General features: G+C 46.6%; 1 protein-coding gene across 1 annotated transcript in view; it reads left to right on the top strand.

Annotated features, from left to right (window-relative positions):
* PTPRF (protein tyrosine phosphatase receptor type F) overlaps nucleotides 1-26,597 on the top strand; it is a 1,045,343-nt gene that overhangs the window by 936,554 nt on the left and 82,192 nt on the right. Inside the window, 1 exon segment of the mRNA XM_030205921.1 lies at nucleotides 22,469-22,754. Within this exon segment, the coding sequence (XP_030061781.1) occupies nucleotides 22,469-22,754 (286 nt within the window).

Raw genomic sequence — 26,597 nt, 5'->3', positions numbered from 1 at the left:
CAACGCCACCTGAAATTAAACATGACCAAAACCGAGCTTCTCATTTTTCCTCCCAAACCCACCTCCCCACTCCCCCCCGTTTTCTATTTCTGTTGATGGCTCTCTCATTCTCCCTGTCTCCTCAGCTCGAAACCTTGGGGTCATCTTTGACTCTTTCTCTCTCCTTCTCTGCTCATATCCAGCAGATCGCCAAGACCTGCCGTTTCTTTCTTTACAACATCCGTAAAATCCGCCCCTTTCTTTCCGAGCACTCTACCAAAACCCTCATCCACACCCTTGTCACCTCTCGTTTAGACTACTGCAATCTCCTTCTTGCTGGCCTCCCACTTAGTCCCGTCTCCAATCGGTTCAAAACTCTGCTGCCCATCTCGTCTTCCGCCAGGGTCGCTTTACTCATACTACCCCTCTCCTCAAGTCGCTTCACTGACTCCCTATCCGTTTTTGCATCCTGTTCAAACTTCTTCTACTAACCTATAAATGTATTCATTCTGCTGCTCCCCAGTATCTCTCCACACTCGTCCTTCCCTACACCCCTTCCCGTGCACTCCGCTCCATGGATAAATCCTTCTTATCTGTTCCCTTCTCCACTACTGCCAACTCCAGACTTTGCGCCTTCTGTCTCGCTGCACTTCGCCTGGAATAAACTTCCTGAGCCCCTACATCTTGCCCCATCCTTGGCCACCTTTAAATCTAGACTGAAAGCCCACCTCTTTAACATTGCTTTTGACTCGTAACCACTTGTAACCACTCGCCTCCACCTACCCTCCTCTCCTCCTTCCTGTACACATTAATTGATTTGATTTGCTTACTTTAATTTTTGTCTGATTGTAAGCTCCCTGAGCAGGGACTGTCTTCTATGTTTGTGCAGCGCTGCGTACGCCTTGTAGCGCTATAGAAATGCTAAATAGTAGTAATAGTAGTAGTAGTAAGAGCCGTAGCCGCTTTAGCCTTTCCTCATAGAGAAGTTGTCCTGTCCCCTTTATCATTTTCATCGCCCTTCTCTGCACCTTTTCTAATTCCACTTTCCATATCATCATGCTGATCAATCCATAGACTGGTGGGTTGTGTCTATCTACCAGCAGGTGGAGATAGAGAGCAATCCTTTTGCCTCCCTGTATGTGGTCATGTGCTGCCGGAAACTCCTCAGTATGTTCTCTATCTCAGCAGGTGGTGGTCACACACAGCAGCAGCTCTGGCTAGGCCTCCAAGCCTAATTTTTAGGTTTTGTTGAGTGCCTGGGGTTGAGGGCTCTTCTTGAGCAAGTGCAAACCTGGTGGCGCCAGGTCCCTCCTTTTCTCCCCCTCCCGCTGGCTCCGTTAAAAAAAAAAAAAATTTTGGACGTCCTTAAGGGCGTTTATTTCGACGTTTATTTAAACGTTTATTGCAGCTACTCACTGGGACACCAGGTCGTTACAGCTCGGAGCGAGAAGCAGGTAATTTTTACCTTTTTATAGTGGGCAGGGGGTTCCCCGATTGATCTCCACGTGGCCTATGGCGTCTGAGGGCGAGGGCGCGAAGAATCGCTCCCCGGACCGCGTGTGTGCTTCTAGAGGGGATGCGGGGGTTTTAAAGTCTGATTCGCCCTTGTTGGGTGTCAGTTTGGAGGCCGGTCAGTGTCCCGGGTCTTCCTCCGGCGCGGCGGTTTTTCCCGCCATAAACGCCCATCCCCCGCTGCTCGCCTCCGCCATCTTGGCCGGCCACTCTGCTCGGACGGCTTCTTCTTGGGCCGCCCTTGAGCTGGGAGACGTTCATGCCATGGCCGCCCTTGATTTGGGCGACGGCAAAAAAGCGGCTAAAGTTAAGCGCCGTTTTCCCGCGCGGCTCCTTCGCGGAGTGTCGCGCCGGACGCCATCTTGGATTCGCAGCATGTTGCTCCCCCGCTCTTGCGAGCGCCGGTTGAGGGTGCGTCTAGTGCTGTGGCCCAGGCTGCTGAAATTCACAGTCTGGGGGGTTTCTCCCCCAAGTTTATTTTGCTGCTGCATCAGGCCTTCCTTATGCAAAACGCTGCCCCTTCTCCCTTGTCCGATAACGGGGTTGAGGCCCCCGGAAGTAAACGCCCTCGGGAGGATTCCCAGGCCTTAGAGGACGCTGTTTCCTCTGATGTAGATGAGGGCAGCGTATCTGAGTTCTCCCAACGGTCCTTTGGGGATTCCTTGGAGGAGACGGATTCCCGCTCGGATGGAGCGGATGACCCCTCTGCAGCGCGGATCTTTCGCTCAGAGGATTTGCCCAACCTGTTACTGCAGGCCATGAGCATTTTGAAGATTTCCTCGCCAGAGGACGTCTCTCCCTCAGCCCCTGTTGGCTCTGCCATTATGCTGGGGACGAAGCGCCCGCCTAGAACCTTCCACGTGCATGATGCCATGCACACCTTAATTTCGGCTCAATGGGATGTCCCGGAAGCGAGCCTCAAAGTGGCTAGGGCTATGTCCCGCCTCTATCCTTTGCCTGAAAGTGAACGTGAGGCCTTTATTTGGCCTACCGTGGATTCTTTAATCACTGCAGTGACTAAGAAAACGGCGTTGCCGGTGGAAGGTGGCACGGCACTAAAGGACGCCCAAGACAGAAGATTGGAAGCGGCTTTAAGGTCGTCCTTCGAGGCGGCTGCCTTAAGTTTGTAGGCCTCAGTTTGCGGCTCCTATGTGGCCAGGGCGTGCCTGACGATGGTGCAGCGGGCTTCCCCCTCGGATCCTTCCTTGAGGGCTGACTGGCCGGCCCTGGAATCGGGCTTGGCTTATTTGGCAGACTTGCTGTATGATGTCTTGAGAGCCTCGGCTAAAGGCATGGCTCAGACAGTCTCTGCGCGGCGGTGGCTTTGGCTGAAACATTGGTCTGCGGACCACGCCTCTAAGTCCCGCCTGGCTAAGTTGCCTTTTAAAGGCAAGCTGCTCTTTGGGGTCGAGCTGGACAAAATCGTGACCGATCTCGGCACGTCTTAAGGGCAAGAGGTTACCAGAGGTCAGGGCTCGGGCCAGTGCTCGCCCCGATATCTCCAGAGGACGGTTTCAGGAAGCCCGTCGGTACCGCCCGGGCAAGTCGGGCTCCTCTGCCCCCCTCTTCCTTCAAAAGGAACTTCTCCCCCAAGCAGCATTCCTTTCGCAGAGACCGCCGTCCCGGAGGTACGCACTCCGGTCCTCCCCCAGGGTCTCGTACCCAATGACGGGGTCCTGGTCCATGGCCCAGTGCAGATTGGAGGACGCCTGTCCTTGTTTCTGGGCGAGTGGACCAGAGTAACTTCAGACGCTTGGGTGCTGGAAGTCATCAGAGACGGCTACAAGTTAGAGTTCTGCCGACCCTTAAGAGACGGGTTTGTACTCTCTCCCTGCAAGTCCTCCGGTCAAAGCTGTGGCAGTGCAGCAGACCTTGGACAACCTGATACGCCTGGGTGCGGTCGTTCCGGTGCCAGAAAATCAGATTGGCAAGGGACGTTACTCCATTTACTTTGTGGTACCAAAGAAAGGAGGTTCTGTCCGGCCTATCCTCGACCTCAAAGGGGTCAATCGGGCCTTGAAAGTGCGGCACTTTCGCATGGAGACTCTCCGCTCTGTTATAGCGGCAGTGAAGGCAGGAGAGTTGTTGGCTTCCTTGGACATTAAGGAAGCGTACCTGCATATTCCCATCTGGCCTCCTCATCAACGCTTTCTGCGTTTTGCAGTCCTGGGCCGACACTTCCAGTTCAGAGCCCTCCCTTTCGGGTTGGCTACTGCTCCGCGGACCTTCTCCAAAGTAATGGTGGTCATCGCGGCCTTCCTGCGAAAGGAAGGAGTACAAGTCCATCCTTATCTGGACGACTGGTTGATCCGTGCCCCCTCTTATGCAGAGTGTGGCAAAGCTGTGGACTGGGTGGTTGCTCTTTTGAGCTCCCTGGGGTGGATCATCAACTGGGAGAAGAGCCAGCTGCGCCCGACTCAGTCCCTGGAGTATCTGGGAGTTCGATTCGACACCCAAGTGGGCAGAGTGTTCCTGCCAGACAATCGGATTGTCAAACTTCAGGCTCAGGTGGACCAGTTCCTAGTAGCCTCTCCTCTTCGGGCTTGGGACTATGTGCAGCTGTTGGGCTCTATGACGGCCACGATGGAAGTAGTGCCCTGGGCCAGGGCTCATATGAGACCACTACAACTCTCTCTGCTGCAGCGCTGGACTCCGATGTCGGAGGATTATGCTGTGCGCCTTCCCTTGGACCCAGCAGTGCGCAAGGCGCTGAGCTGGTGGATGCAGAAAGACAAGTTGTCTGCAGGAATGCCTCTGGTGACCCCGGAGTGGATTGTCGTCACGACGGACGCCTCTTTGTCGGGCTGGGGAGCCCACTGCTTGGGAAGGACAGCACAGGGGCTGTGGTCTCCTGCAGAGACAAAGTGGTCTATCAACCTCCTGGAACTCAGAGCCATTCGGTTGGCGCTTTTGGAGTTCATCCCGGTACTGGCGTTGAAGCCAGTACGGGTCCTGTCGGACAATGCCACGGCTGTGGCCTATGTCAACCGCCAGGGAGGTACCAAGAGCGCCCCTCTAGCCAAGGAGGCCATGAATCTATGCCAGTGGGCGGAAGCGAACCTGGAACAGCTGTCAGCGGCCCACATTGCCGGAGTCATGAATGTCAAGGCGGACTTTCTCAGTCGCCATACCTTGGAGCCCGGAGAGTGGCAGCTATCTGCTCAGGCGTTCTTGGACATCACGAAGCGCTGGGGCCAGCCGAGCCTAGATCTGATGGCGTCATCGGCCAATTGCCAAGTGCCGCGCTTTTTCAGCAGAGGACGGGACCCTCGATCCCTGGGAGTAGATGCTCTTCTCCAACAGTGGCCGACACAGGAGCTTCTCTATGTGTTCCCGCCCTGGCCCATGTTGGGCAGGGTGCTAGACCATGTGGCAAAGCATCCGGGCCGGATAATCCTGGTGGGTCCGGACTGGCCCAGACGTCCCTGGTATGCGGACTTGATCAGGCTCTCAGTCGACGATCCTCTGCGGCTGCCAGTGGAGCAGGGCCTGTTACATCAGGGTCCCGTGGTGATGGAGGATCCCTCCCCCTTTGGTCTTACGGCCTGGCTATTGAGCGGCAGCGTCTGGGAAAGAAGGGCTTCTCAGACAAGGTCATCGCCACTATGCTGAGAGCGAGGAAGCGCTCTACTTCTACTGCTTACGCCAGGGTTTGGCGTACCTTTGCAGCGTGGTGTGAAGCAGGCTCACTTTCTCCCTTCACTGCTCCAATTTCTTCAGTGTTGGCGTTCCTGCAAGAAGGTCTGGAGAAAGGCCTGTCGCTCAGTTCCCTTAAAGTCCAGGTAGCGGCTCTGGCTTGCTTCAGGGGCCGCCTGAAGGGTGCTTCCCTGGCTTCGCAGCCAGATGTGGTGCGCTTTCTCAAGGGAGTTAATCACCTGCGCCCTCCTCTGCACTCAGTGGTGCCTGCGTGGAATCTCAACCTGGTGCTAAGAGCCTTGCAGAAGCCGCCTTTTGAACCCTTGTCGAGGGCATCTCTGAAAGACCTGACGTTGAAAGCAGTCTTTTTGGTGGCTATCACTTCAGCCAGAAGAGTTTCCGAGCTCCAGGCACTCTCATGTCGAGAGCCTTTTCTGCAGTTCACTGAGGCAGGAGTGACTATTCGCACAGTGCCTTCCTTCCTGCCCAAGATTGTTTCTCGCTTCCATGTGAATCAGCAGCTCTGTCTCCCTTCCTTTCTTAGGGAGGACTACCCAGAGGAATACTCTGCTCTCAAATATCTGGATGTGAGATGAGTCATCATCAGATACTTGGAAGTGACCAATGATTTCCGGAAATCGGATCATCTGTTTGTCCTGTTTGCAGGTCCTCGTAAGGGTCTGCAGGCTTCTAAGCCTACAGTGGCAAGATGGGTCAAGGAAGCCATTGCAGCGGCTTATGTGGCCGCGGGGAAGGTGCCGCCTATCCAGCTGAAGGCTCACTCCACTAGAGCTCAGGCGGCCTCGATGGCAGAGGCCGGGTCCGTCTCCTTGGAAGAGATTTGCAAGGCGGCAACTTGGGCATCGGCCCATACCTTCTCCAGGCATTACCGCTTGGCTGTGGCTGCTCGGGCGGAGGCCCGGTTTGGAGCTTCAGTGTTGCGGTCAGGGATTTCAATGTCCCGCCCTGGGTGAGTACTGCTTCGGTACATCCCACCAGTCTATGGATTGATCAGCATGATGATATGGAAGGTAAAATTATGTATCATACCTGATAATTTTCTTTCCATTAATCATAGCTGATCAATCCATAGTCCCTCCCAGATATCTGTATTGTTTATATTCTGGTTGCATTTCAGGTTCAAGTGTAGTCTTCAGTTCCTGTTCATGAGGACTTCGTGTTCAAGTTTTTCAATGGATTCTTCAAGAGTTGAGACGAATTTGTGTTACAGTGAGCTGCTGCATTCCTCTCCCCTCCGTTTTACGGGCTGGATTGAGACATAAATTCTGTCGGCGCTCCCTCCCGCTTCGTGCGGCTGTAGGGCAGCTTTGTACCCCTCCCGCTTCGGCGGTGTTAGGGTCAGTCAGCTCCTCCCGCGGTTGCGGTTGCAGGATAAGCCAGATCCCCCCGCATCGGCGGGATGGTGTCCCTCTCCCGCTCCGCGGGGATGAGCTGGACGGATTCCCCTCCCCCACTTGTGTGGGGATGAGCTGGGTTAATTCCCCTCCCCCGTTTCGGCGGTGGTGAGCTGGGCAGAGTGTCCCTTTGTGGGTGTAATTCTCTAAGTGCTGAGTCCTGCGGATGGAGCTTGGATATCGACATACTGAGGAGTTTCCGGCAGCACATGACCACATATAGGGAGGCAAAAGGATTGCTCTCTATCTCCACCTGCTGGTAGATGGACACAACCCACCAGTCTATGGATTGATTAGCTATGATTAATGGAAAGAAAATTATCAGGTATGATACATAATTTTACCATATCCACTAAATCCTCCCGCAATTTAACTACTTTGAATAACTTTGTATCATCAGCAAATTTAATTACCTCACTAGTTACTCCCATCTCTAGGTCATTTTTTTTTTTAACGTTTTATTAGCATTTTATAATTCCAAACATAACATTTCTATAACGCTTCATACATTTTCCAATTAGCACATCTTAATACCGCTTAAAAGGCCTACCCATAACCCCCCCACACACACCCTCCACCCCTCCCTCTAGCACTATGGTGTTGATATTAATCCTTCCCTCACACTTTCATATGGTTGCCACACTTTCTGGAAATTCGTGACCTGTCCTTTCCTCATAGCCGTTAATTTTGACATCTGATAAATATAATCCACTTTGTGTGCCACCATCTGCACAGTTGGCGTTTCTCTCTGCTTCCATGCCCGAGCTAATGTGATTTTGGCTGCTACAAAGCATTGAATAGCCAATTTGTGCCATTATACCTGCATTTTCGGGGGTCTGAGATGGAGCAGGCAGTACTCAGCTCGGCAGGGGTATTCCACCTTAATTATCGTATGAACCATCAATAACACCTGGGCCCAATATATTTGGACCTTTGGACAATCCCACCAGATATGCATAAATATCCCTTGAGCCCCACACTCTCGCCAGCAGTCTGCTGAAGTCTGTGGGTATATCCTTTTAAGCCTATCCGGCGTATAGGACCACCAATAGAGGATCTTATATCCATTTTCAATTAATGGCTGTGTAATTGAGGGTTTTAACAGATATCTGTATACGGTCTGCCAACAGTCCGGAGGGTACGTTTTATTCAACGCCTGTTCCCGTCTATTCACATAGAAATCCTGCGGGGATGTAAGCAGGAGGAGCGCTCTGTATAATCTCGTTACACTTCCTTTTCCACCTCTCCCTCTAATTGCTCTCTCCAAGACAGTTTCCTCTAAGTCCAATTCATCTCCCGCCCGCCTGCGTAGGTAATTCCTTAAACAATGATAATATACCAGATCTCTTTCCTCCAAACTATATTCTTCTTGTAGCGCTGCAAAGTCCTTCACCTCCCCCTTTTCCCATAGCTGTCCCAGCCTATACAGCCCCTTGGATGCCCAGATCTGATACACTTTCTCTGACTTAGCCAGCGGGAACCCAAGTGCTCCGCAGATAGCCATTTCTATCTGGGAACACCCGCCTTCGCAGCTGTATCTAGGTGAAGAGCAGATGACTTAACCCCACTGGGACCCGAACTGTGGCCGAGATGTCTCTCCCCTGGGACCAAAGGATATCTCCCAAATATCGGGTACCCATGCATGCTCTCTCCCAGTGTAACCACTTCTTGGTATTCTCCGGGTACCATTCGGCTAATATCTTCAGTTGTGCTGCTTGTTAATAGAGATAGAAATTTGGGACTCCCATGCCTCCCCTGGGTGGTGTTTGATACATCATTGCTCTACGCACTCTCGGCAGCCTCTTCCGCCATATGTACGCAAACATTTTCCTATTCAGCTGCTGAAAAAAGGTGTGTGGGATCGGTATCGGCAGGGCCATAAATAAATACAGTAGTTTAGGCAGCAGCATCATTTTTATAGCTTGGATTCTCCCCAGCCACGACAGAGTCAAGCCCTCCCACCTGTCCAATTCCTCAAACAGCTTCTTTAGCTGTCCAGGGTAATTCGCCTGGAACATAGTCTCTAACCTATCAGTAATCTGTGTGCCCAGATATTGGATAGATTTCTCGGCCCAAACAAAGGGATAAGTCTCTTGTATCTCCCTGACCTCCTGTAATGGTGTCGTAAGGTTAAGTATCTCTGATGTACTTGCATTGATTTTAAAGCCTGACATTTGCCCATACAGGGACATGGCCTCCGTCACCCGAGGCAGAGAGTGTTGGGGGTATGCTAAGGTCATTAGAATATCGTCCGCAAAGAGCATGATCTTATGCTTCCGCTTGCCTCTTATCACCCCCCGTACCTCCACATGTTCCCTAATCATCTTGGCCAGTGGTTCGATCGAAAGTGCAAACAGTAATGGAGAGATCGCACATCCCTGCCTTGTGCCACTACCTAGAGCCAAAGGTTTAGAGAGTGAGCCATTAATCTTAAGCGCTGCCATTGGTTTAGTATACAACAGCTGGAGCCAGGCCAGGAATCTACCCCCTATTCCTATCTGTTTTAGTACTGCAAACAAGAATGGCCATTCTACGCGATCAAATGCTTTCTCTGCGTCAACCAAAAACAGTATCACGGGGGTTTTCTCATCTCTGACTTGCTGTATAATATGTATGAGGCATCTGATATTATCAAAGGTTTGCCTCCCCGCAATGAAACCCGCTTGATCCTCATGAGCTAAACGCGGCATTACCCCCTGTAATCTTTTAGCCAGGATTTTGGTGAAGATCTTATAATCTGTATTTAACAGCGAAATCAGTCTATAGGATCCACATTGGAGGGAGTCCTTTCCCGGCTTCAATATTAAGACTATCTCTGCCAGTCTCCAGGAGTATGGGAGCTCTGAGGCTTCATCAAAGGAGGCAACCACTCTCAGCAGCAAGGGCGCTATCCATTTGGTAAACAATTTATAAAACCGGACTTGGAATCCATCTGGACCAGGAGCCTTATTATTAGGAAGGTCTGCTATTGCCCTTTCTATATCCTCCAAGGTCACGGGGTCCGACAATGCCTCCAACTCTCCCCTCGACACCCTCGGGAAGTCCATCCTCTGCAAATATTGAGCTATCTCTTCTGGAGTCGCCACCTGCTCTGACTGATATAGTCGGTTATAAAATTCCCAGAACACCTCTTGTATTTTCTCTGTTTGATTACATTGGTCTCCTGAATCGCTCTTTATACTTGAGATGGCATTGCTTTGGGCTCGCTTTTTGAGCTTAAGAGCGAGCATCCTACTGGCCCTGTTCCCAAACTCAAAGTGTTCTTGCTGGGTTTGTTGAAGTTGCCTCTTCAATTTCTGCCATCTGTATATCGTTAAGCTGGGCCTTAAGGTTATACAACTCTCCTGCCTTTTTGCTGTCATTCGGGTCTGCTTTGTGCGATCTCTCCATATCTGCCACCTCTCTCCTAAGGGAAGTTTCCTGCTCCCCCCTCTTCTTATTGAGGTGTGCCTGTAGTGCTATCAGTTGTCCCCTCAGCACTGCTTTGAATCCTTCCCAGAGACTAGCTGGTTGAACTTCCCCCGTATCATTAAATTGAAGATAGTCTACAATGTATTTTTCGATTTCACTGATATTCTGTGGGTCAAGCAAGATCGCCTCATTCAAACGCCATTGTCTCCGCTGTTTGCTCTCATTGCCCATCCTCATGGACACCACCACAGGGGACTGGTCAGACCAGATTCTTGGCTCAATATTCACCGCATTCGTTCTTTCCCTTATCATGACATCTCCCAGCCAATAGTCTATCCTAGAGTATGTGTTGTATTTGGGAGAAAAATATGAGTAGTCTCTGTCTGATCCATGGAACTCTCTCCACAAGTCCACTAGTCCCCACCGTGCCATCCATGCTTGCAACGCCACCCTGTCTCTTTTCGCATAGGCCACCTTTCCCCCCGAATTGTCAACTAGGGGGGCCATCATAAGATTTAAGTCTCCTCCCACCAGTAGTTGGCCCCGCGCTATTTTTTGTAATACCCCCTCCAGCTCCTCCAGGAATACTCCCTGCCCCTCATTGGGGGCATACACACACACCATAGTATAATATATGTTATACAGTGATGCGATCACTATCACATATCTACCTGCTTTGTCTTTAATTGTTTTATGTATATCCCAGGGGAGTGAGCTAGGGAGGGAGCTAGATAGCGCTATAAGTACCCCTCTTGTTTTTTTGTTATCTAAGCTTGAGGCACCATGTACTATGGGAAAACGTCTATGGCGCATCAGGTATTCATGGTTTTGCCGTAAGTGAGTTTCTTGAAGAAACACCACGTCCGCTTTTAGGCATATTACTTCTCTAAATACCTGCCTACGTTTTTCGGGCGTATTGAGGCCTCGCACATTAAATGTCACACACGTACATACAACCATAACAACTTATTACTGCCCCCGTTACTATACCCCCACCATGTGCTATTCCTCCCCTCCTGACCCCTTCCCTCCCCCTTCCCTACCCCTTCCCTACCTCCCCCCACCTCCAAACATGACATGCCCTTTTACCCACAAATGACATGTCCATATGAGGGAAGTCACGTCTGTCCAACAGCAACAAATTATTAGTCTTTTCATAACAACACACATCTTCTTAGCAACCTTGCTTATCGTTCTCAGCTTGAATATGGTACTGCTTCTCCGCAAAGACTCTGTCCACTCTCAGCCCTTGTCTGCTGATTGCGCCAGCTTCTTATCTGAGATTTGTCTCCGCAATCTTCCCTTGCCCTGGGAGACCCGCTGCCATTTTGGTCTGTCCTTCCTCATGCGGTCTACCGTCAGGGCCCGCCCCGACTCCTCTGCGGCCCCCCCCCCCCCCCCCCCGCACCAGGTATTCTTGGGCCTCTTCTAGGGACACCACTCTACATTGCTTGATCTCTTTATAAAACACCAAGGCAAATGGGTGTTGCCATTTATATTGAATCCCTTCTTCTCTGAGCTGTGTAGTTAACGGTTTAAGTTCACTGCGCCTTTTGAGCGTGGTGGAGGACAGGTCGTGGTACAGCTCTATAGGGTAACTGTCCCACTCTATGGGCTCCATTTCTCTCGCTCTCCTCATGACTGTTTCTTTTGTTTTATAGTCCATGAATCACGCCACTATGTCCTTAGGAGCATTCTTATTCCGACCTCCGAGGGCTCTATGGGCTCGCTCAATCAGTATAGTACTAGGTTCTCGGGGTTTCTCCGATTCCGACAGGAGCTGGGCCGCTATACGTTGTACAACTAGTTCACAACTCACGTAGTCTGGGAGCTCGGGTACGCCTCTTATCCGGACATTAGAGCGTCTGCTGTGAATTTCAAGATCCTCTACTTTGTCCAGCAAGAATTAGGTGCCAGTTCTGTGCTCCTGCATGCGCTGTTCCAACGCCTGCACTGCCTCCGCATTTTCCTCCAGGCCTGACTCCACCTCTGCTACGCGGGAGCCCAACTCCGACATCTCCCCTCTAAGCTCCGCGCCCAGGGCGGCGATACCTTGACGCACCTCTTTCAAGTCTTTCAAATCTGTACGGATCTCCTGAATCCAGTTGCAGAGTTTTGCCCACATTTCCTGTTGGGGTAGGTTCTCCTGGTCTCCCCCCAATATTTCTGCTTCTTCGGAGGTCGTGTGCTGCGTTACGCTCGGGCGCGCGCCCTGTTTCTCCGACAGCTGGGCCAACTTCCCCTCCATGCGCTTGAACCCGAATGCCTGCAGATCAGCTGTTTTGGTGTTCCCGGACGCCATCCTCACCTGCCCCTCACTTTCGCACCTCTTATTCCAGGTATTCGTTACTGTGTGAGTCGTTAATCACGCTTATTTTTCCTATTGCTACACGTTGTTGCTGAGGAGCTCTCGTTTCAGGCAGCTTTTCATGCCGCTGACGTCACTTCCTCCCCCGTTTGCTTTTTTGGCTCATCTCTAGGTCATTTATAAATAAGTTAAAAAGCAGCGGCCCCAGCACAGACCCCTGGGGAACCCCACTAACTACCCTTCTCCATTGGGAATACTGACCACTTAACCCTACTCTCTGTTTGCTATCTTTTTACCAGTTTTTAATCCACAATAGGACACTACCTCCTATCCCATGACTTTCCAGTTTCCTCTAGAATCTTTCATGAGGTACTTTGAAAATCCAGATACACAGTATTGACTGGCTCACCTTTATCCACTTGTTTGTTCACCCCTTCTAAGAAATGTAAAAGATTGATGAGTCAAGTTTTCCCTTCATTAAATCCATGTTGGACCGCTAGATGACTGAGGGGTAAAAGGGGCGATCAGGGAAGACAAAGCCATAACGGAGAGATTAAATGATTTCTTTGCTTTGGTCTTCACCGAGGAAGATTTGGGAGAGATACCGGTACCAGAAATGGTATTCGAAGCTGACGAGAGAGAGAAACTGAGTGAATTCTCTGTAAACCTGGAGGATGTAATGGGGCAGTTCTACAAACTGAAGACTAGCAAATCTCCTGGACTGGATGGTATTCATCCCAGAGTACTATAGAACTGAAAAATGAACTTGCGGAGCTATTGTTAGTAATATGTCATTTATCCTTAAAATCGATCATGGTACCAGAAGATTGGAGGGTGGCCAATGTAACGTCGATTTTTTAAAAAGGTTCCAGAGGAGATCCGTGAAATTATAGACCGGTGAGTCTGACGTCGGTGCCGGGCAAAATGGCAGAGACTATTATAAAGAACAAAATTACTGAGCGTATTCAAAGGCATGGATTAATGAGACAAAGCCAACATGGATTTACTACTACTACTTTACATTTCTAAAGCGCTACTAGGGTTACGCAGCGCTGTACAATTTAACATGGAAGGACAGTCCCTGCTCAAGGAGCTTACAACCTAAAAGACAGGTGTACAATCTAGAGACAAGTGTACAATCTAAAAGACAAGTGTAGAGACAATCTGATAAGGAATACTATATTTCTTGAAAGGTTGGGTGCCGAAGGCAGCATTGAAGAGGTGAGTTTTAAGCAGAGATTTGAAGATGGGTAGAAAGGAAATCCTGCCTCACCAATCTATTACATTTCTTTGAAGGGGTGAACAAACATGTGGATAAAGGTGAGCCGGTTCATATTGTGTAGCTGGATTTTCAGAAGGCGTTTGAGAAAGTACCCCATGAAAGACTCCAGAGGAAATAGGAGAGTCGTGGGATAGGAGGTACTGTCTTATTGTGGATTAAAAACTAGTTAAAAGATAGAAAACATAGAGTAGGGTTAAAAGGTCATTATTCTCAATGGAGAAGGGTAGTTAGTGGGGTTCCCCAGGGGTCTATGCTGGGACCGCTGCTTTTTAACATATTTATAAATGACCTAGAGATGGGAGTAACTAGTGAGGTCATTAAATTTGCTGACGACACAAAGTTATTCAAAGTCGTTAAGTCGCGGGAGGATTGTGAAAAATTACAAGAGGACCTTACGAGACTGGAAGACCGAGTGTCTAAATGGTAGATGATGTTTAATGTGAGCAAGTGCAAAGCGGTGCATGTGGGAAAGAGGAAACCGAATTATAGCTACGTCATACAAGGTTCAGTGGACCAAGAAAGGGATCTAGGTGTCATCATAGATGTTATGTTGAAACCCTCTGCTCAGTGTGCTGCTGCGGATAAGAAAGCAAATAGAATTTTAGGTATTATTAGGAAAAGAACTCAACGTGTAATTAAACTCTGGAATTTGTTGCCAGAGAATGTGGTAAAGGTGGTTAGTTTAGCAGAGTTTAAAAAAGATTTGGACTGCTTCCTAAAGGAAAAGTCCATATACTGTGTTTGTTTAACATCTACCGGGCCTGTCGATCGCCTTTATGGTATTATGTAAGCCACATGGAGCCTGCTAATGGGTGGGAAAATGTGGGATACAAATGTTACAAATAATTAAATTGGACTTGGGGAAAATATTTCTGGGATAAGCAGTATAAAATGTTTTGTACTTTTTGGGGATCTTGCCAGGTTTTTGTGACCTGGATTGGCCACTGTTGGAAACAGGATGCTGGGCTCGATGGACCTTTGGTCTGTCCCAGTATGGCAATACTTATGTACTTATGTCTCATTAGCCCATGCTTTTGAATATGCTTTGTAATTTTTGTTCTTTATAATAGTCCCTACCATTTTGGCTGCCACCGATGTCAGGCTCACCGGTCTATTATTTCCTGGATCTTCTCTGGAGCCTTTTTTTTACAAAAACAGCGTTACGTTGACCACCCTCCAATCTTCCGGTACCATGCTCGATTTTAAAGATAAATTACATATTACTAACAATAGTTCCGCAAGTTCATTTTTAAATTCTATCAGTACTCTGGGATGAATTCTGTCTGGTCCAGAAGATTTGCTACACTTCAATTTGTCATATTGTGCCATTACATCCTCCAGGTTTACAGAGAATTCATTCAGTTTTTCTGACTCGTCAGCTTTGAATACCATTTCTGGCACCATATCTCTCCCAAATCTTCCTCGGTGAAGACTGAAGCAAAGAATTCATTTAATCTCTCCGCTATGGCTTTTGTCGTTCCTGATTGCCCCTTTTACTCCTCGGTCATCTAGCGGTCCAACCGATTCTTTCGCTGGCTTCTTGCTTTTAATACACCTAAAAAAAATGTTTTGCTATGTGTTTTTGCTCCAACGCAATCTTTTTTTCAATGTCCCTCTTTGCCTTCCTTATCAGCACTTTGCATTTGACTTGACATTCCTTATATTGTTTCTTATTATTTTCAGTCGGTTCCTTCTTCCATTTTCTGAAGGATTTTTTTTTTCTCAAATAGTTTCCTTCACCTTACTTTTTAACCATGTCGGCTGTCATTTGGTTTTCCTTCCTCCTTTTTCAATACACGGAATATATTTGGCCTGGGATTCCAGGATGGTATTTTTGAATAGCATCCACGCCTGATGTAAATGTTTGACCTTCACAACAACTCCTCTAAGTTTTTTTTTCACTGTTCTTCTCATTTTATAATAGTCTCCTTTTTGAAAGTTAAATGTTAATGTATTGAATTTCCTGTGTGTACTTACTCCAAAGCCAATGTCAAATCTGATCATAGTATGATCACTATTATCAGTCGGCCCCATCACCATTACCTCCTGCACCAGATCATGCGCTCCACTAAGGACTAGGTCTAGAATTTTTTTCTTCTCTTGTCGACTCCTGTACCAGCAGTCCTTGATGTCGTCAAGCCCTAATATGCCCTGATGTTAAATTTACCCAGTCAAAATCGGGATAATTGAAATCACCCATTATTATCATGTTGCCCAATTTGTTTGCCTCCCTGATTTCTGATAACATTTCTACATCGGTCTGTTCATCCTGGGCAGGCGGACGGTAGTACACTCCTATCACTATCCTTTTCCCCTTAACACATGGAATTTCAATCCATATGGATTCCAAGATGTGTTTTGTTTCCTGCAGAATTTTCAATCTATTTGACACTGTTGATCATGATATCATGCTAGCACGACTGACAGAAACAGGTATCATTGGAACAGTACTTGCTTGGTTCAGATCCTGTCTGACAGGCAACAACCTATAATGTTTGGCAGCAACTCATCACCACCATGTGCACTGACCTGTATGGTACCACAAGGATCGATAGTGTCACCTATTCTGTTCAACATCTGTTTCAAACCACTAGCTGAGCTAATTCGGATTCTCTGTTCTACATCTAAGCGGATGATGTGCAGCTACTCATACCCACCGAATCTGACTTACCTAGAGTCCTGAGTAAATTGATTACCTGCCTATCATCATTTCAAAAATGGGCTAAACACAGCTTTGCCTGAATTCAAGTAAGACTAAGCTTCTCTGGGTCCCTAACACAAGTGGATACAATACCTGACATCAAAATCCCTTTTGGGAAGTTTAAACTCCCCCCTCAATTCACAAGTCAGGAACCTTGGAATACAGTTAGATTCAACACTTACTCTGATTCCCCGGATCTTCAAGGCCCTTAAAGGAAATGGCCTCAAATACCTGAAGAACAGGGCAGCTGAGAGGGGGGGACAAAATGGCCCGGGCCTCCGGGGGGGGGGGGGGGGGGCCGGCCCGCTTGCCCTCCATCGCTCCCTGGCATTGAACTTAAGCGCCTCACCTTCAAAAATGCAGCAAGCAGCGGCAGACCACTCCTTCCTTCCGTGTCCCGCCCTCGCCTGACATAACTTCCGCGAGGGCGGGACATGGAAGGAAAGAGTGGTCTGCCGCTGCTTGCTGTGCTTTCAAAGGTGAGGCGCTTAAGGTCAGTGCAGAGGGCCCGGGGGTGGAGAGAGGGCCCAGCCCGGTGGCGGGGGGGGGGGGGGCGGCGAACTCGGGTGGGGGGCCCCGGGAGCAGCCTTGTCCCGGGCCTGGCCCAGTCTCTCGGCGGCCCTGCTGAAGAATAGGATGATCCTCTACACACCTCCAAGGACACTCTCAAGGACTATCACTAACCACACCCTCTCCAAAACACATTACACGATGTGATACCCTCAAGCGAGCCTTCTCCAGAGTAGCCCCCACACTCTGGAATGCACTGCCTGAAAGGCTCCGCTTAACACAAGATTATCTCTACTTCAGGAAGCAGGTGAAAGCTTGGCTCTTCAACTAGGCCTTTATTGGAAGAAGTAACTAACTTGTTAGTCTCACACACACACAAGGAGTGACTGGGGCTACACATACTGCAGCAGGACATGTTTATCCACTGCTACCCTAGCTGAGATCATTTATTTATTTATTTATTTGTTACATTTGTATCCCACATTTTCCCACCTATTTATAGGCTCAATGTGGCTTACATAGTACCGGAGGGGCCTTTGCAGGCTCCGGTGTGAACAAATACATGGTGATGTGGTAAGATGAAGTTCATGTGGCTTAGCCACATTAGAGAATCGGAGAACGGAACAGTTGTGTTATGTCCATTACGTGCTTTAGTTTGGTTGTGTTGCACAGATTAGGCATTTAAGTTGGATCGGTAGGGTATGCCTTTTTAAACAGGTTGGTTTTTAGTGATTTCCAGAAGTTTAGGTGGTCATACGTCGTTTTCAAGGCTTTTGGTAATGCGTTCCACAGTTGTGTGCTTATGAAGGGAAAAACTAGATGTGTAAGTTGTTTTGCATTTAAGTCCTTTTCAGCTTGGGTAGTGCAGATTTAGATAAGATCGCGTTCATTCGGATGTATTTCTAATTGGTAAGTCGATCAAGTCTGTGATGTAACTCGGAGCTTCTCCGTAGATGATTTTGTGAACCAGGGTGCAGCTTTTGAAGGCAATGCGTTCTTTGATTGGAAGCCATTGTAGTTATTCGCGGAGGGGTTTTGCCCTTTCAAATCGCATTTTACCAAATAATAAGCCTAGCTGCCGTGTTTTGAGCGGTCTGAAGTTTCTTTAAGGTTTGTTCTTTACATCCCGCATAAATTCCATTGCAGTAGTCTAAGTGGCTTATTACCATTGATTGCATCAGGTTGTGAAATGTTTCCCTCAGGAAGAATTGCTTCACGCGTTTGAGTTTCCACATTGAGTGGAACATTTTCTTTGTTGTGGATGCCACTTGGCTCTCTAGTGTTAAGTTACGGTCCATTGTAACGCCGAGGATTTTCAAGCTGTCTGAGATAGGAAGGGTGTGATCTGTGATGTTGATACTTGTGGGGATGTCCGCACTGTGTTGGGATGAGAGGATGAGACAATTAGTTGTTTTTTTTTTTATTGAGTTTTAGTTGAAATGCATTTGCCCATGAATCCATGATGTTCAGGCCAAGCTTGATTTCTTTGGTGATTTCTGTCAGTTTGGTTTTGCAAGGAATGTATATTGTGACATCGTCTGCATATATGAAAGGGTTAAGGCCATGGTTGGATAAGGACTTGGGAAGTGTGGTCATCATTAAGTTGAATAGGATCGGTGATAGCAGTGATCCTTGCGGTACTCCACAGTCTGCTTTCCATGGTGATGATATGTTTGAATTTGATTTTACTTGATATGTTCTTGTGATTAGGAAGCCCTTGATCCAGTTAAGTATTTAACCATCTCTCTGACCTCATGTGCAACTTTCTTTAAATCAGTCATCTTACTTTCTAACTCTTCCTACTTTTCTTTCATATCCATATGCTACATCTTTGCTTTACCCTTTACTACCAGTTATAGTGTTCTACTACGTATTGTGCTGACATTTTAAGTAGCATACTATGTTATACTTTGTGTTGTCATTTGAATATTTTTTACTGTTGTAACTGCCTATTGCTCATGTTTGATCTATTCTTACTGTACACCGCCTTGAGTGAATGCCTTCGATAAGGCGGTAAATAAATCCTAATAAATAAAAAGAAACTCTGGGGACTTTTCTTCATTTGTAGAGACCCCTTTCTAAATCGTTGTGGGTACAGTATGCCACTCCAGAATGGTTGTCTTAACATTCACATATGTGGCTGTTCTGTTTGGATTAATGTCTTAAAATGCAGCAAGTTTACCAAATATATAGTCCATGGCTTCCAGGCCACCAGCCAGGTGAGTAGTCCGTTCAGAGTTTACCGGAAAATAGTGTGGGTCATCTTCTGATGTCATCTTTGGTAGTACCAGAACCAGAGGGTGAGTCTGCAGCCTCGGTGCCTGTAGCACCTCCAAAGAACTCTGGGAAGCCTGTTGTTGTTCCCATTGCTTCCACACCACTTGCTGCAATTGTTACTGCCCTTCAACTAAAACCTGGAGTTTCATAGTAACATAGTAAATGACGGCAGATAAAGACCTGAATGCTCCATCCAGTCTGCCCAACAAGATAAACTCATGTTATATGGTATGTAATACTTTATATGTATATCCAAGTTTGATTTGTCCCTCCCTTTTTCAGGGCACAGACCGTGGAAGTCCACCCTGCACCGGTTTTATTCTCCAAATACCGGCATTGCCACCCAATGTCCGCTAAGATTCCATAGATCTATTCCTTCTAAACGGATTCCTTTGTGTTTATCCCACACTTGTTTGAATTCCATTACCGTTTTCATCTCCATCACCTCCCGCAGGAGGGCATTCCACGTATCCACCACCTTCTCCGTGAAAAAATACTTCCTTGCAACCTTAGTGAACACTGAGCGGGAAAAACAAAAAATATACTGCTGGTCCAGCACTAGTTTCACTCCTTCTGATCCCTAACTAGGGCAGAGCTAGTTCCTTTTGCCCTTCTAACTTGTGTGGTAAACCTTCAAGGCCCAGAGCCCAGGAGGCTAAGGATTGTTTTCTTTTGCTGAGAAGTACAGTGGTGGAAATAAGTATTTGATCCCTTGCTGATTTTGTAAGTTTGCCCACTGACAAAGACATGAGCACCCATAATTGAAGGGTAGGTTATTGGTAACAGTGAGAGATAGCACATCACAAATTAAATCCGGAAAATCACATTGTGGAAAGTATATGAATTTATTTGCATTCTGCAGAGGGAAATAAGTATTTGATCCCCCACCAACCAGTAAGAGATCTGGCCCCTACAGACCAGGTAGATGCTCCAAATCAACTCGTTACCTGCATGACAGACAGCTGTCGGCAATGGTCACCTGTATGAAAGACACCTGTCCACAGACTCAGTGAATCAGTCAGACTCTAACCTCTACAAAATGGCCAAGAGCAAGGAGCTGTCTAAGGATGTCAGGGACAAGATCATACACCTGCACAAGGCTGGAATGGGCTACAAAACCATCAGTAAGACGCTGGGCGAGAAGGAGACAACTGTTGGTGCCATAGTAAGAAAATGGAAGAAGTACAAAATGACTGTCAATCGACAAAGATCTGGGGCTCCACGCAAAATCTCACCTCGTGGGGTATCCTTGATCATGAGGAAGGTTAGAAATCAGCCTACAACTACAAGGGGGGAACTTGTCAATGATCTCAAGGCAGCTGGGACCACTGTCACCACGAAAACCATTGGTAACACATTACGACATAACGGATTGCAATCCTGCAGTGCCCGCAAGGTCCCCCTGCTCCGGAAGGCACATGTGACAGCCCGTCTGAAGTTTGCCAGTGAACACCTGGATGATGCCGAGAGTGATTGGGAGAAGGTGCTGTGGTCAGATGAGACAAAAATTGAGCTCTTTGGCATGAACTCAACTCGCTGTGTTTGGAGGAAGAGAAATGCTGCCTATGACCCAAAGAACACCGTCCCCACTGTCAAGCATGGAGGTGGAAATGTTATGTTTTGGGGGTGTTTCTCTGCTAAGGGCACAGGACTACTTCACCGCATCAATGGGAGAATGGATGGGGCCATGTACCGTACAATTCTGAGTGACAACCTCCTTCCCTCCGCCAGGGCCTTAAAAATGGGTCGTGGCTGGGTCTTCCAGCATGACAATGACCCAAAACATACAGCCAAGGCAACAAAGGAGTGGCTCAGGAAGAAGCACATTAGGGTCATGGAGTGGCCTAGCCAGTCACCAGACCTTAATCCCATTGAAAACTTATGGAGGGAGCTGAAGCTGCGAGTTGCCAAGCGACAGCCCAGAACTCTTAATGATTTAGAGATGATCTGCAAAGAGGAGTGGACCAAAATTCCTCCTGACATGTGTGCAAACCTCATCATCAACTACAGAAGACGTCTGACCGCTGTGCTTGCCAACAAGGGTTTTGCCACCAAGTATTAGGTCTTGTTTGCCAGAGGGATTAAATACTTATTTCCCTCTGCAGAATGCAAATAAATTCATATACTTTCCACAATGTGATTTTCCGGATTTAATTTGTGATGTGCTATCTCTCACTGTTACCAATAACCTACCCTTCAATTATGGGCTGCTCATGTCTTTGTCAGTGGGCAAACTTACAAAATCAGCAAGGGATCAAATACTTATTTCCACCACTGTATGATCCCACCACTGCCACGTTATGTGGGAATGTGAGCAAGGGTGGACTTGGAGCCCTGATCGGTGGAGCCACACAGTGGGTTAAAGGGGAACACAAAATAATTTATTAATGTGCCTGCTGGTGGTATCTCGTTAGTTTCACAGGTATGGAAGATCCTTAGACTCATGAACTTCTGCAGGGCCATAGCTTGCGTTACTATTCTTGAAAAACAGTATGCTCAGCTTGACTCTGGGCTGAGTCTAGAAATACAGTTGTCTAATACAACATGGCATCCTCTGGCTGAATTCCAGCCAGGTTTTCATACAAAGTTCTGCAAGATTCCAAAATGAACTTGGTGTACCTGAAGATGGCATCTATAGGTGTCTGGGAGTGACACAAATCTGATGGAGGCATAGGTGAAAAGGGTTCAGTTTCTTCTCTCAGTGCCTCCTCGACTTAGCTGTGCCCTGAGCTTTTATACTTCATTGGCCACACCGTTCTGATTCTGCCCATCCCCCTGGGCAGTAGTCTGAGGGTTAAGTTCTGTAATTGTGAGGGAATATCGTTAAGAAGGAACAGCAGCTTGAATTCTTTATACTTCTGGGCATTTTCAGAGGGAAACATTTTCTTCCCTGCTTCCTCCATTGAATCTTTAAAAAAAAAAAAAAAAAAAAGGAAAATCATAAAACCACACAAAAAAATGTTATTTTGATTTTTCTCTTTCACATCTTGTCAAGATTTGCCTATTTATGGGCCTAGTACTGAAAATTGATTGCTAAGCTACTTTTTTCCCCTCCCCAAATCTGTCCCTGTTGCTCCCAATTTAGGTGTTCAGTGAAATTTTGAGTATAAAATTAGGCACTGGGTTCCAGTAAATTTTCAGAGAGGTCAATTTATGAGCATAACTCTCAAAGTTAGGCGTATAAATCCCTTGAATATCAGTCTTATCTATTTAACTTTATGCCCTCACTGTCCCTCTGATCGTTAATTTTATTACTTTTATATAGAAGGAAGCTCCATTTCTAGTTGTTAATGTTGTGAGACATGTACTACATCACCACTGTCGGAGATATCACCTGCTTGAGTGGTTAATTGTCCTACTGTCTATGAAGAACACCCATTACAGGTGAGCTTTATTGTTTTATCTGGCTAGTCACTCTCACATTTTTCCCTTTGTAGTGCTGGTGTCGGCAGGACAGGATGCTTCATAGTCATTGATGCCATGCTGGAGAGAATGAAACCTGAGAAGACAGTTGACATCTATGGTCATGTGACATGCATGAGAGCTCAGAGGAACTACATGGTACAGACAGAAGACCAGTATATCTTTATTCATGAAGCCTTGCTGGAAGCAGCTACATGTGGAAACACAGAAGTGCCAGCCAGGAACTTGTATGCTCATATACAGAAGCTAACACAGATGCCTCCAGGAGAGAGCGTCACATCAATGGAACTGGAATTTAAGGTTAGTTACCAAGATGTCTTTCAAAAGCTTCAACAATCCAACTTTGCATAAATCTGCCCTGTTAGTTTTCCCCCTCCCTCCCCCCCCCCCCCCCCACGCCACCCCCAACTGCCTAAGTCAGTGTTCAGAAGATCATTTTGAAGCAGTAAGGGAATGGGATTTGATCTATCACCTTTCTGTGGTTACAATCAAAGCGGTTCACATACTGTAATTGCCAGAATTACCAAATAGTAATTACAAAGCCTGCATTAACTATTGGGACTGATCTTAGCATCTGCTCATTAAGTTATCATACATAGCTCATATGATTATTGAGCTGACATTAAATGTTCTGTATTTTCTGCTGAATTACAATATTGCTCATTAAGGATAACGGACATCTCATGTTGTGTTGACATTGTAAGTATATACTATGTTTATACAATACAAAATTGGAATAACAAACTTATATCTCAGACAATGCTTTAATATCAAAAAGTTTTATAAAGACAACATCCATCTCCATTTCCCAATGTTACTAAAAACTCTTTAAACAAATTAAACCTCATACCTCCTAGTACTACTTACTACTACTACTACTTAACACTTCTAAAGCGCTACTAGGGTTACGCAGCGCTGTACAGTTTAACAAAAAAAGGACAGTCCCTGCTCAAAGGAGCTTACAATCTAATGGACAAAATGTGCAGACAATCCAGTTGGGGCAGTCTAGATTTCCTGAATAGAGGTATAATGGTTAAGTGCAGAAGGCGACATTGAAGAGGTGGGCTTTGAGCAAGGATTTGAAGATGGGCAGGGAGGGGACTTGACGTATGGACTCAGGAAGTTTATTCCAAGCATATGGAGAGGCGAGGCAGAAAGGGCAGAGCCTGGAGTTGGCGGTGGTGGTGGTGGTGAAGGGTACAGAGAAGAGGGATTTGTCCTGTGAGCGGAGGTTTCGGGTAGGAGCGTAAGGGGAGATAAGGGTAGAGAGGTAATGAGGGGCTGCAGATTGAGTGCATTTGTAGGTTAGTAGGAGAAGCTTGAACTGTATGTGGTAGCTGATCGGAAGCCAGTGAAGTGACTTGAGGAGAGGGGTGATATGAGAATATTTTATCCACTACTAAAACAGGAATCCAGTTATCGGTTTCCATAATGGAGGAAAAGAAGATCCAATGGAAAAGAAACTCCACACCGGAGAAAAACAATTGGTTCCAAAAAATCCCCCACAAATTACCCACAATCAAGGAATTGAAAGTAAATGCACTTTAATTATACAAAAAAATCAATACAAAAAGTTCTTATAATAATCAGAAAAACAGCAGGCCTGCCTAAAATTCAAAACTAGTGGCCACAATGTCCAAATGAACTAACTGCAATGTAAAAAAAACAGATGACTTTAAGCAACTCTGTAGCATTGCAGTTAGTTCATTTGGACATTGTGCCTAAATTGTCTAGGCAGTGATCATAAGTTATCTTTGTGCTCAAATGCAGAAGAGAGCTCAGAAAAGTTAGAGGCTCTGTGTGAGATACTTTTTGGCACGCCAATGTCCTCTCCATCAACATCATGGGGGTAAGAGGTTTGCTTTCATCACAGCCCCCAGTCACACCTCCGTGTATATACTGGGACCTCTGCACAGATCACCCCATTTGATAAGCGCTACTTTTGGTATGCTTATTTTACCTGTCCTTTTTTCATTCTGGACAGATTTGCTTCTAGCAGCTGTTCCTTCATTTTGCAGGGTCTCATGACCTTGGGCCCTCGTAGCATTTCTGATCTTTCATCGTGATGGAATGGTTCTCTGCATGCACCCTAGGTTCCTACCTCGGTTTTGTGTCTGGGTTCTCTCTCCATCAATTGCTTGCCATGCCTCTGGCAAGCACAGACTGCACTGTTTGGCCTGTAAGCAAGCGTTAGCCTGAAGTATCCAAGCACCACAGGTTTTCTTCCCAACTTTTTGTTTTCTTTCATCCCATAGGGTATGGGTCACCATTGGGGAATGTACAATATCTATTTGGCTACCTCATTATTTTCTTTCTTTATGCCCAGGCTGGGCTGACCAGGAAAATCTTCTTCAGTCTTACAGTGTCAGAGCTATGGCTTAGTCGTTAACCTCTGTTGGGAGGATTTCCCAGACTACTGTGTATTCTTATTTATTTCTTCATTCCATACATTCACATCTCGTTCCTGTTTTGAGTAACATGCCTTCGGCAGCTTGGCATCTTTCAATTTATTTGGATAAGATAGTAATGCAGTCTTGGTTAGGGCTCTGGAATCTGACTCCACCTGCCTAGGCCCGTTTTTTTCTCTGTCCTAGGCTACACTTTCGATGATTTGCATGTGGATTTAGATTTATCTTTCTTCTGACCTCGCTATTTCAAAGTGCAATTCTTCATTAGTTGTTGTTTCCAGTGAACCTGGTAGCTAGGGATTCCCCACATGTGAGAACATTAGCCTGCTTTTCCTTGGAGAAAGCAAAGATACTTACCTGTAGCAGGTATTCTCTGAGGACAGCAGGCTATATATTCTCACTTACACTCCCACCTCCCCTTGGAGTCGTCTTCTATGCTATAGTATTATACTGTTGCTCATGTGACGGGCGGGAAGGTACTCACGCATACGTACTGGAGCTTGACTCACACTCCAAAGAGCTCCGTGAAAAGCTTGATACTAGCTCCAGACCAGCAACGTGGAATCGCATTACCCCACATGTGAGAAACATAGCCTGCTGTCCTTGGAGAATACTTATTACATGTAAGTATCTTCTCTATACTTGCCCAAAGAGCTCAGATACATGTTAAATAACTGAAGGGACAGATAATTTCTCCTTGAATGTTTGCGTAAAGTTCATACATTAAGGGTAATTTGATAACAGGTGCCTGTGTGAAATATCCCCCCCCCCCCAAAAAAAAAAAGTATAAGCATCTATCTGTATAAAAAATAGACTCCTACAGTGATCCCCAGTAGCAAACAAATGCTATCACACTCAGTTTAAACCTTCCCTTGAAGCAGGTATAAATATATAGGTGTATTCTTTGTTATGTGTGTGTTTTGTGGAAACCTGATCTATATTGAATGCAATCAGTTGAAATTTTTAAATATTTATATCATGGTAAGGAACATAGAGCAATTTTCTTCCATTACAGCATTTGTCATTTTTGATCCTCTTCCCCCCCCCCCCCCCCTCATTAATTTTCATCTTTCTCCCTCCCTATTTCCCCCTCCCTTCCCACCTCGTTTAACCAGTCAGCTCAGTGTTGCTGTTGATAATAGTTTATAAATCCAGTTATTCAGATAGCTGAAATGTTATCATAAACCCATAAATTACTTTGAAACATTTTTATTAAAACATAAGCAATGATACCAATATTTCAAACAATAAGAACAATATTATTTAGTAATCCCCCCCCCCCCCCCCCCAATCTCCCCAAATCTTCATCTTATGACAAAGAGCTTACAGAAAAACAGGAAGTCTTGTTTCTTATAACCTCCTGTTCCCAAACTTCTGTACCCCCTCTGCTTCAACCATGAGAGCCTACTCCCTTTGGGCACCATCAACCACTTCCAAATAAACACCCAGTTTATTCAGAATGAGACGACTTATTGTTGGAAAGAGTGTTTGTATATAGTATTCCCATATTAAAAGAAACTACTTTTTACATTTTGGAGACAAGCCTCCTTCATATCCCATTATAACAGCAAATGTATCTGATTCCTCCATTTCCAATAAGATGGGAATTCTGGAGATGTTCAGGATTGTAATACACACTTTCTACCCAGAAAACCTAACTTACAAATAAGCAATTTCTTACCCCCTGCCCCTGAAACAGCTATGATATCCAATACCAACACCTCTGGAGTCAAGT

This window comes from Microcaecilia unicolor, chromosome 6, assembly GCF_901765095.1.
Source record: "Microcaecilia unicolor chromosome 6, aMicUni1.1, whole genome shotgun sequence".
Classification (NCBI taxonomy): domain Eukaryota; kingdom Metazoa; phylum Chordata; class Amphibia; order Gymnophiona; family Siphonopidae; genus Microcaecilia; species Microcaecilia unicolor.
The sequence above is the reverse complement of the archived record's forward strand: the minus strand, read 5'-3'. Positions and strand labels throughout refer to the sequence as shown.